At 38.6% G+C, this 12,369-nt stretch overlaps 1 protein-coding gene across 1 annotated transcript in view; it reads right to left on the bottom strand.

The window, feature by feature from the left end:
• LOC106940813 (carbonic anhydrase-related protein 10-like) overlaps positions 1–9,323 on the bottom strand; it is a gene marked incomplete at its 5' end in the record, with an annotated part of 39,776 nt that extends 30,453 nt beyond the window's left edge. The window contains one exon of the mRNA XM_015023641.1: positions 9,153–9,323. Coding sequence (XP_014879127.1) covers positions 9,153–9,323 — 171 coding nt within the window. The remainder of the gene's footprint in view (positions 1–9,152) is intronic.
• Between the last annotated feature and the right edge of the window lie 3,046 nt (positions 9,324–12,369).

Here is a 12,369-nt window from a genome sequence, read left to right as displayed (position 1 = left end):
AAATTGACCAAAAGGGCACTTGGAGCAAAAAGGGCAGGTGCTCAAGCACCCCCAGCCCCCCCCTGTGCACGTGCCTGCCAGCAAACTTTACTATGTGATTCTTAGGAAGTTCAGAGTTTTATCCTTCACATGTTCTTACTTCCAATGGAACAAACACAACAATGTGACCACAAAATGTTTTGAAGTTATGCAGAAAACCCTGGATGCATAACAGAATTCAAGGGTTTTGGTAATTGACTTGAACTCAAAGATGATCATAAATGGAGAACCACATGGCTCAGAGTTCTTCAGAGATCAGTCAACGCAGTGATGGATCTTATTTAGTATTTTTGAAATGGGTGTAAAGAATTCACGCTTTTAGATAGATTTTTACCCAGAATGTAAATGGAAAAAACCGTGAGTGAAACGGTGACTGGGACTGACTAGTATCTATTCCATTGAGGGAAAGTTAGTTTCACATCTGCTCAAGAGCCCCCCTGGTGGTTGAAGAAAAATCCACAGATAAACCAGAAAATACAATATATGAAAAAAAACACTGAATGCTTTCTGGTATGAGGAGGTGGGCCAGATCCGTTTATTGTTCAGGGGTCCAGACCAAATGACGTGGCGGGCCGTAGCTTGGGGACCCCTGGTCTAGAGTCAGAGATGGTGATGGAAGGAAGCATCTTCTGTAGTGGTCTGTGTTGCAGTGGCTTTGACCAAGCTTCAAATCCACAAAGACAGTTTGCATTATAGTCAGAGTTATCCATGTTATATTCTACATGATGCATTCTTTATCTATTGTTCTGCATCAGTTCCACAGTAGAGCAGTGCCAGACTTTCTTTTTTAAAACAGCTGCTACCCAACAGATCACAGCAGAAGAGATTGAACTCTTCACAACAGATTAACAGATGATATGCAGCTGCAAACACTGAAGGGTCTAAGCTTCAAGTAATATACTTTACTCTGTTCCTTCTTCGTGCAGACAGTTCAGCCTGTGTTTCAGTCTGCTGGAGGACTGAGGTATCCACTGCGCACCCCCCTCCACTTCTCACATGATGAAAATTGGTTTTGACATGTTCCTGTTACTCCTGAAATCCACATCCACATTGTTTCGTTGAGATTCGAGAGGAGATCATTATTTGTTTCACTGTTTATAATTGTGTTCTGAATCCAGAATGAAACATCAAGACCTTACCACAGAACCAACAACCTCCCAGGGCAGACATAGCAGCTGCTGATGCCAAGGCTGACAGTCCCCACTGCCAAGAGAGAGAGAGGGCAGAGAGCTGACACACAGATCAGAAACTCAAGTTGTTTTTAAGGAAGTAGCCATCAGCCATCTGACTCAACGGAAGGCTGTCTACTATCCTGCACTCTCATTAGGAACTATGGGTACTGATCAGCTGAACACTAGGGAGACCTGTGTCCTTTTGTGTTGATTGGTCACTTTTTACTGATTCATGGAGTCTAGAGAAGGGTGATCCTTAGCTCTGTCCATTAGGACTTCAAATATGATAGGAAGCAGCTGAGAATGGTTATTGTAATTTAACGTAAAACTGAAAGGAGGGACTGAAAACAAAAAGCTGAGTAATGCAGCCAGCTAATACCAGCTCTGCTTCTACCTGCTGATGTGGCTTCATGTCAGATAGTCCCTCTCTATTCAATGAAGGTTCCAGGTTTACATGCAGTGTTACATGCAGTGGTGTCTGCTTTTCCACCCGTACCCCCAGGCTGCCTTTGGGACGTAACAGATGGAAGACTGATTTTCTGAAAGACTTTACACCTGCAGCTACACACAGCATGTTGACCTTTATGATCCAACATGTGTTACATCCAACAAGCACAGATAACCTGACAGAGAGACATTGCTACCAAACTACATCTAGATACATTCAAATTACAACAGTTTTCTGAAGAATATTAAAACAGGGGCTAAAAAATGGTTCAATTTTCCTTCAAAGCTTTATCATATTCTTCTACCATCAAGAACTCAAGTCTTATGTTGTGATATTTATGTATGCAAGATACAAAGATTCATCTTGAGTATTTTTCATCTGTTGTAATCATTTAAAATAGGAACATGGTGTTAATATTCTATATTGGTTTAGATTCTCAGTCATCCAGGAAATGCAACATCCTAAGAGTTTAATGAACAGAAGCCGACTGACTCTTGCTGTTTTTTTCAAGAAACAAAGTTAAACTGTCAAAGTAAAGCTGAGACTGAACGCTCGTTTTTTACCTTGGTCCTCAGAAGCACTGCAGGTATCCTCGAACAAAACAATTCCAATTGCGAGTCAATGTTTAATGTAGTAAGAGTTATTAATGTTTCAACTGCCAGATGTCTGGGAGCCAATAAAAACCACAGTGGAAACAAAGTATCAACTCTGCCAGGCCAGAGTAAAGAATTTTTAATGTTTGATGGAAGAACAACTAGTCTGGCTGAAGATATTCAGATTACAAATGCAGAGCTAGTGTTGCATCTCCTCTTCCTAACCAGCACAGTATAAACTGATCTTTGCAGACAGGAAGCTGGAGCAGCAGAGGAAGAACATGTGAGCTCATTGTCTCTCTCCTGCTGTTTACTGTTTGAATACTGCCAGTCGGCTGGCAAATCTTGGCCCAGGCATTCAGTCTGTCAAGCTGTCTCCCTGCACTGTTCTCCTCTAAAATTCAAACACAACGGAACAAAAATTCCAACTAAAAAGGGCAAAGAAAGGAAGTTATTAACACAGCTTGAAAGATGTACTGTAATTATACGGTACCTTGAAGAAGTGTGAATAGCTCTTGAATATTTTTCCACATTTTGTAGTTTTCACAACCACAAACTTCAAAGGGTCATATCTTTTGGTTTTTGGAGGCAGATGAACCCAACGTTTTTGGATGGTTTTTAAATAAATGTGTCCCAAAATACAAAAAGTGCAACATTTATTTTCACTCCTACAGCCCAAAATCCACTGTAATCCTTTCTTAATTTTTTTTTCCTAATTCGTAAGCAGAGTTCATATGGGCATATTAGTCTCAGTATAAATGTAATAATTCTGCTTCTGGCCTCAGAAATCTGTTAGACAACAACCAGCATGAAGACAAAAAGAAAAGCTTGGGAGAAGTTTAAAGCAGCGATAAGTTTCTACATATACGCCACAAAAAAGGTCCTGGATCACATCAGCAGTGATAGTAGGCTGCGTTTCCGTTCACTATATAATTGTGAAAATTGGAATAATGCAAATAAATTTGCTTAATGGAAACACATCAATTAAAAAAAAAAAAAGAGACATGGTTTCTGATAAAACGTTTTTGTGTTAGGATAAGATGGTTTTTCAGCCATTGTGCAGATTTGCAATGGAAAAACGTTATTCACATTGCACGAGTCATGTGATCAACAACCGGATGTTACTACTGGCAGAAGCGACGAAGAAGAAGATAGGAAATGGGAGGGGGATGATGATGGTTGTTTCACTTTTTTTACTTATCACATGATCAAGCTTATTTACGTGAGATTTTAATTATGTTTCTTATTTAATGGAAACAATGGTGATTTTGAAATTGTGTTTCTTCAACATTACTAGAATATGAACAAAGTTTTGCGTAAATTTGTAATGGAAATGCAGCTATTGAGAGTGAAGGTCATGATCAGATACTCTAATGGAGTATGAATGCAGTTTTTGATAGTAAACACTTCTAAGGCTTACTTTGGAGAAACTGGAAGTTCAAAAGCAGAAGAAATCAGACACAGAGTGTATTTAGTTTTAATTGTTATTTAGTCCTGAGTTATTAATGCATGTTCAGAGGATTTCATCTTTCCATGCAACAAAGGAAAAAGAAACAACAACTTCCTGGGGAGAAGCTGATGGATGAATCATTCTAGCAACCTGAGAGTATCAAATGTTTTTCACCTTATACAACCTTTTTGAAGATAGAAGAGCAAAAAGCAGCAAATCAGTAGTGCAATCATTCATGAGGCTTACATGGAGACAAGGTGAGGGTCAGATCTTTGCTGCAGATTTAATGCAGATCATATTTTTTGTGGACGTTTGAAAAATCTGCCTGCTTAGCTTCTGAACAGAGAAACTGCTGTCCGTAAGCAAGAGGGCAGACAAAATGATTCAGTTTGCTCTTGCAAATAAGAGTTGCATTTTGTGGGAAATAAAAACATAGAGAACAAAAACAGACATAATGATTAACAGAGACGATGAACTAAACGGAATGAATTTGTTGTGTGATAGTTTTAAGAATGTTCTCGTTTAGAGTGGAGGCTGATACAGGAGAGGGTAAAGGTTCTGTGGAGATAAAACACTGTTTTAAATGTAATACAATTCCATCAGCTAAATGTGCTCAGGTGAGAGTATATGTACACAGTGTTAAAAACATGAAAGTAGAAATGTGGAACATTCATGTGAGTAAATATGGCCATTAACATCTATCATCTGTAGAATAATTATGATGAACAGAGAAGCTGGTCGGAGTGGATCTGGATAGAGTTAATCCAGAACAATTCAGGAAGAAAACTTTTTTTCTCTCTCTCTTCTTGCCCCTCCTGCTCCAGCAGAACTCTCATGCCCGAGGAAAACCTCACACTTTGAAGAGCCCTGTTCATGTTTTGGAATATCCCAAAATCTACATTTAGACTCATATAATGTATGTTTGTGCAGTTCTGATCTTCTGATGATTGACAACAGCTTTCAATCAAACACATTTATTTTATAGCATATTTCAGCAACAAGGCAAACAAAGTACTTTGCATCATAAAAACACAAACATGCAAAGTCATAAAAAAACACAATAGTCAACAATTGGGAAGACCGGAAACAAACATTACTTTTTGAGGAGTGCCATCAATAAAATCATGAATACACATCAAATATTTTGGCCAATATGATTCTAAAGTAACTCTAAACATGTGATATTTTAGCCTAGATTTAAAGGAATTCAGTGTTTCAGCTGTTTTGCAGTTTTCTGGAAGTTTGTTCCAGATTTGTGGTGCATAGAAGTTGAATGCTGCTTCTCCATGTTTGGTTCTGGTTCTGGGGATGCAGAGCAGAACCAGAACCAGAAGACCTGAGAGGGCTGGAAGGTGGATACATCAGCAGTAGAACTTTAATGTATTGTGGTACTGAAACATTCAGTGATTTATAAACTAACAGTATTTTAAAGTCTGTTCTCTCAGAGAAGGACTGTAGGACTGGGTGATGTTCTCTATCTTCCTGGTTTTAATCAGAACTCCAGCAGCAGTGTTCTGGATCAGCTGCAGCTGGAGGCTTGATTTGATCGTCAGACTGGTGAAGACGCTGCTGCAGTAATTAATGCGACTAAAGATAAATGCCTGGATGAGCTTCTTTAGATCTAGTTGAGACTTTAGTCCTCTAATCCTGGAAATGTTCTTCAGGTGACAGAAGGCCGACTTAGTAACTGTCTTTATGTGGCTCTGAAGGTTTAGGTCAGAGTTCATTACCACACAGATTTCAGCCTGTAATAAGTGAAGCTGTGTGGACTCTGGATCATTTCTCTGTAGATCCAAAGATAATAACTTCAGTTTTGTTTCTGTTCAGCTGGAGAAACAACTTTATTCATTTCATTTTAATTTTACATCAAGTATTTTAACACGCATTTTACCTCAAGTTTGTAATAAAGTATTTCTGCATAGTGTGAGTCACAGAAACAATTTTCTGTATGCACATGTATAAAGTTACGGCCATATTCAAACAACATGAGGCGCATTAAAATTGATACATTTTTATTATAAATTAGACCAAACAGAGAACAGCTCCCTGGATTTGCATAGAACTCCATGTACATGAGCTCCGGTACAGCTACTCAGTAAGCCAGATATTTCATTAGCCCAGCTGACCTACATTCTCCGCTGGTTTGGATTAGAAAGGCTCGACCTTCTGCTGTCGCTCTTGTGATTTCATGATATCTTGTGTGAACAACTGCAGCCACAGCAGCCATGATTAGTGGCTCATGCTGCTCTCTGAGAACACTGTGGAGTTCAGGCCTGATACTTTAGAGCCCTCATCACAACAAGATGAGCTGTTAGAAACAAAGACCTGCTAAATGAAGTGTCTGTCAGAAGTGGTCTATAATTAACTCATTACTGTGGACAAAACGGCTTTCATTCAGCCAAATTTGAAGCAAATAAAAAAGTCTTACTATTACTATCAGTACAAATATCATGCTTCCCTATGTTTTTGGAATGGTTTTTGGAATGCGTATATCAAGAGAAATAAAATCTATATTTTTTTCCAGTTCCTGAATTTAATTTGATTTTATTATGTTTCAGAAGTGGACTAAATTTCGAATGACTGGATGCTCCAGGTGGCCATCTGGACGCCAGCTGATTTTTCTCCACCACTGTGATGTTTATTATTCGGCTTGAAGTTGTTTCAGGTGAGTACATCAGCTCAGTGCAGAGTGAGCTGCTGGTACCAAAGGAAAAATAAAGTTCATCTGTCTTATTCACTGGAGCTGCATGACAAACTTTTGCATTTCTCTCTGATTTGTTTTGGAGTCATTTTTTCACACAAACATTCTGCATGAGTTCAGGTTTAAAGCAGTGCTGGATTTGTTCTGTATGGATGTGTATCAAACGGACAACTTTTGTACAATCACACCCTCAATTATTACTGTATTGTCACATAGCTATTAGCATAAGTTTTGTAGTATTGTTCTGATTTTTTTGCCATTTTAAAATTTGCTTGAGCAGCAATTGGTACTTTTAGAAAGGATAAGTCGTTATCCTGTTGTTCTAACTACCACAATTTATTTCATTTACACAGAAGTGCATTTTTTATCATTCCATAATCAGTGAAATCTATTGCTCTGTGAAAATACAATTTTGTGGAGCAACTCAGACCAAAAAATCTAAAATGGTTCTGTAGTAATATCTTCAGTAATACTCAGTTTGTTTCTGATTGTTTGCATCTCACTAAAAAAAGGCAGCTAAATTTGAAATGAATCACATTCTGAGAAATAGCTTGTTATTTAAGTTGGAGGTAGATTCATTCCTACGTCCTAATTTTTCATTCTGACACAAATAAAACGCAACATTATTAACATGTAAAATTTATATTCAAAGGTTCAACACAATTTTGATTAGATTGGAGTAAATGATGATTTCCTGCCTTTCTGTAAAATTATAATGCTTCTGAGATCTGAGGATGTTTAGTTTAGTCTTACAGTTGCTAATGTTGCATTTGATCAATTTTGGAGGAAAAAACTTCAAGTTAGAAAAAACTGCTCTGTTGTTTAAATTATTCTTTTAGGTATTTTTCCATAAACATTCTGCTTCCAGTACCAAGTAGGTGTTATATCTGCTGTAAAAATTGTCTTTTTTTAAATTGTTGCTGCTATGGTATTAGTATTAGCAGCTGCATGTCGGTGTAGAAAGCAAGATGGTCTTCAGTTTAGCCCCATTCCTTCTGTAGGAAATGTGAGTGAATGACAAAACTTCCTCCTGTGTATCTATTGAACTAACTAGTAAATCTTCAAAGTGAAGGAATGATTGAGATGTTGCTGATTTATTAGCTTTGTAATGGACTGACAATGAGTCCATTCTTTGAAGGCAGTCTTTCAGTTGTCTGGTCATCATCGTGAAAGCAAACTGTTACATCACATAGCTACTGCTGATAATGAGACAATAAAATCTGTTCACTCATTCATTTATCTGGGGCTGGTTGTCAGGGGAACAGCCTCCCTTCCTCCAGCTAGAAGAGGGGTTGTTCCTCCTAAACGCACTCTTCAGGGTGACTTCATTATTAATCAAAATCGTCCTGAAGCACAACAGAATTCCTAGATGGCATTTCTTCTAAAACAACATCTGCATAATCTGAAGTGCTGTGTGGAGGTGTAGAATACTGCATGTTTTAGTATCAATACGATACATGGCCAGTATCACCAACACCGGTCCTGTATCGGCTATTTTATTTAACCCTTTATGACCTAAATTTAAAATCTCCACCTGGATATGTTTGCTTATTTTAATTATGTGAATTTCTTTAAATGTTCTCTAAGTAAATACATTTGCCCATTTACTGTCGATTAAAAGAGAGCCCTTCAGACTAATTTTACTCCCTGCTAAGGGCGGTCCTTTAACAAAATTGTGTCATAGATCTAAACAAAATAAATCAAATTTTATAGGTGTCTAAGCTGAAGCTGAACTATTGATACTACCACACTAGTATCGATCTAAATCAGATTCCCTACTAAGTAGGGAAATCAGATTCTAATTGCTAATTGTTCATTGGCACCAAATAAGAATCTTCCTTCTGGAATCTTGAAACCACAAATAGTCTTACTCTATGGAGAGAACTCCAACTTAGAGGCAGTCAGCTGTGAGTTTCTCAACACCTATATACGTGGTCCACACCACAGAATGAGAGGCTGGGTACCACAGTCTAAACCGCATGTGGAAGTTATCCCTAATACACCTCACTGGTTCCATGTCCCTTCAGCCTGATCCGTACTGGAAATCAGAACTGACGCTATGAAGGACATGGCTGTGAGCCTTCTTGAAAAACTTTCACAACAGTCATCATCAAGACGAAGTACTCCCATTTTTAATGGATAGGAAAAAAAAAAAGAAAAAGGAAACTACCAAAAGTAGCTTCAAAATGTCATTTTCAACAAGAAAATAGAGAGTCTGGGTCTTCTTCATAGAGGAATTTATGTCATATAGTTACAATGATTTCCTCTGAAATAGACTAAATGCCTCTGGATTATGGTGCAGTCAAACGGACTGCAGGTGAGGACACAGGTGAAGCTTTGGTTAGACATTGTTTTTTAATGAAGACAGTAGCTGTGCTTCCATTGACCAAATAGTTGCACAATTTGATATTTTCAAAATACATTTGCTTAATGGAAACACCAATTTCAAAGAAACACTTGTTTTTTTGATCAAACGTTTTGGTGCTGGGAGGAGGAACGTTTATTATGTGCACAAACTTATTCATGTGTGATTTTAATTGTGTTTTCTATAAAATAGAAACACCAGAGTTGCAAAGTTTTTTTGTTTTTTTTTACATTAAAATATAGACAAAGTTTTGTGTGTGTTAGTAAAGGAAACACAGCTAGTGATCGGCTATATTTAGAGCTACTGTGGTAAATTACGGCCAGAAGCTGGTTGAGAACAAACACTCCTCACACTTCAGCATTTCATCAGTTCTTCCATCCTTACCTTCCGTCCTCCTGTGTTCAGCCTCAGAGGGGTCAGGTGAGGGTCAAAGATCATGTGAGTGGTTTCGATGTCAATGGGGGACTGTCTCTTCCCGATGGCACACAAGTTCCAGGCCGAGTTGACCAGACCCCAGAAGGACGGAACTAGTGAAGAATGAGAGGGAGACAGAAACAGAGATACATTTTCATTTCAGGTAAATCCAAACAGAAAGAGAACAGATAAACTTAATTATGATGTGATTGGAGAAAACAGGAAGATGAGATCTTAATTTACTGAAATCCAATAATAATAATAATAATAAAATAATAATAATAACAACAACAGTAACAGACAAACTATTGCTAGCTGCTCATCCATGGGATTAAATTATTTTTACTTTCCTCATCTGAGTGTCTGTGCTGCAGCACATTCAGTTTGAGATGAGATCAGATGTGCCGGGTGCCAAGACTGTGCTGGAATCCATGTAGGTTTGCATTAATATAGAAAGAACTGAGTGGGAGTTGTAACCATTTTTACACCTAGTGTGTGAAGATGCAACAGAGCAGACCAAAACATTAGCTTAGTAAGGCAGGAAGGAGGAAGGTTTTCAAGAGAAAGCAGAAATGAAGGACAGATGACAAAACAGAATTTAGAACCATTTTTTAAACTATTTTATGAACAAAACTAGAAAATGCTAAATTTGAAACTAGACATGTCTGCTAAAAATAGGCTCAGTCAGCAGTTTGCAAAAGATATGATCTTGCATTTTTGATAGTCAGCCATTCCTTACCCTTCATATTGTTTAACTTGTTCTAGTGGAAGAGCGGAAGGATTGAGCCAACCTAGTCCACATAGTTTACATCTGAATTAATGGAACTGTTGAAGCAGAAGATCAGCTGGAAAATGAGGGGCACTCATCACTGACCTGCTGGGCAGCAAAACCAGAGACAAGAGGCCAGACCCAACCAGTAGAGACATATTTGAACTTTGACATAAGAGTTGCCTGACTGAACTGTAATAACATCTATCCATTGTTTGAACCCACTTCTGTCACAGTGTGATTTGTTGAGGACCCAAGTGCAGAGGCTTTCAGTGGAACATAGTGACTTTAATGAAGAATAAACAAAAGGAGACTGACAGAGATTATCGCTGGGAGAACAGGCAGCTCAAAAATAATAACCACAGAGCAACTAACAAGTAAAGGTAACGAGAAGGAGGCAGAGAAAAACAATGAGACCAGAGGACTAGGTATGCACAGAGGGGAGGTGGATAAGGACATGGGGAACAGGTGAGGAAATCAGGTGATAAGTAACACCTGTTCCTGGCAGGCTGGAGGGACTAGAGGAAGGGAAGGAAGGGAAACAAATGAACACAAACAGAGTTAAACAAAGGAAGCAAAACACCAATCTAATTTCACATACACAAATAAAAGGTAAGCAGTCAAAGAAGCTGAAGACGCAAAGGAATAAACAATATGAAAGGATCCAAGTAAGTAAAAAACAAAACGATCAAAACTGAAACGCCTGACAATCATAGCTGCTAATTCTTGCAGGACTGTGAGAGGGGCGGGGCTTATCTCCAACAGTGATTGGGCGAGAGGTGGAGTACACCCTGGAAAGGTCACCAGTCAGGACTAACAACCACACACACGCACATACTTAAGGGAAATTCAGAGAATTCAGTTAAATGAACTGTATCTGTACAGCACCAAAGCTCTTCACACTACATTCAGTCACCCAGTCACTCACACACACACTGCTCTGAGGCTGACTGGCTCAGAGTAGTGAGGCTGCCGTGCAATGGGCCCAGTAGGCCTCCTGACCACCAGCAAGGTAGGTGAAAGGTCATACCCAAGGACACAGGGCCAAAGAAGGACAGAGCTGGGGTTTGAACTGGCAACCCACCAGTTACAGGACAAACTCCCAGCTCCTCAGCCACCGTCACCCTAGTTAAACTTTCAGTCATGTTTTTTCCAAATGATACTACTGCTAAGAATGTCTAGAATCACACTAACATATCACATCAGGTGTACATGATGAAAACTCTGTTCTCTACATTCCGAAGTTCAGCTTTGATTAATAGTGACTATAAATTATAATATTTTTGGCATGTCATGATAAATTGTATAAAACTGAGTCTGACTGTTAAGACTTTGCCTTTTTCCCGTCTGGAAGTGGTCACTGTTTGAACTCCACCTGCCTTGATTCTTCATTTGAAAGTCCGGAGAGGAACCAGCCGACTCACGTCTCCTTAACTAAACAGACAGTCAGGTGTGTGGCAGACGGGGGGCAGCGACAGAATAGACTTTTTGACCATGGAGGTTTAGTACATCTGACTGGAGTTCAAGTCACATCAATCAATCAATCAATCAATCAATCAATCAATCAATCAATCAATCAATCAATCAATCAATCAATCAATCAATCAATCAATTTAATTTGGGTAGCACATTTCAGCAACAAGGCATTTCAAAATACTTTACAGAATAAAAATATAAAAATATCATAAATACATCATAGAGTATTTGTTTATTTATAAATGTATTTATTGAGTATTTATTGAGACAGAAATAACAAACATACTCAATACTCATCAAATATGTTGATCGATGTTTCATTTATGTTTCTAAAGCAGCTCTAACTAGTTTGTATATTATTCCTGATTTAAAGGAACTCAGTGTTTCGGCTGTTTTGCAGTTTTCTGGAAGTTTGTTCCAGATCTGTGGTGCATAGAAACTGAATGCTGCTTCTCCGTATTTGGTTCTGGTTCTGGAAATGTGAGCAGAATCAGAACCAGAAGACCTGAGAAGTTGATACAACAGCAGCAGATCTTTAATGAGTCGTGGTGCTAAACCGTTCAGTGATTTATAAACTAACAGTATTTTAAATTCTGTTCTTTGAGCTTTAAAATACCAGTGATTCTTCTAGCACAGTTTGAAAACCACGGATACAGAGGATTTAGTGAATATCAGTTTTATAGACTGTGACTACTTTCTGCCACCAAGTGATCCTCTGGTACAGTGTGCACACCAACTTGCATCATAAAGCCTTGGATGGGCATGTTTGAATAACAGCTTAGCTAAATGCAGCCAGATGTGCAGCTCCACGCGTTTCATCCAGCAGAAGAGAAGAGGATGATCACATGCAGAGTTCAAACCGACACACCGGGTATGTCTTCACCAAAGACCCTGAAATTCAGATTTGCCCACACCCACCACACACACACACACACACACACA

This window comes from Poecilia latipinna, unplaced genomic scaffold (genome assembly GCF_001443285.1).
Source record: "Poecilia latipinna isolate Pla-1442-1.1 unplaced genomic scaffold, P_latipinna-1.0 Scaffold3371, whole genome shotgun sequence".
Lineage (NCBI taxonomy): Eukaryota > Metazoa > Chordata > Actinopteri > Cyprinodontiformes > Poeciliidae > Poecilia > Poecilia latipinna.
Note: the sequence above shows the minus strand (reverse complement) of the source record. Positions and strands in the feature narration are given on the sequence as shown.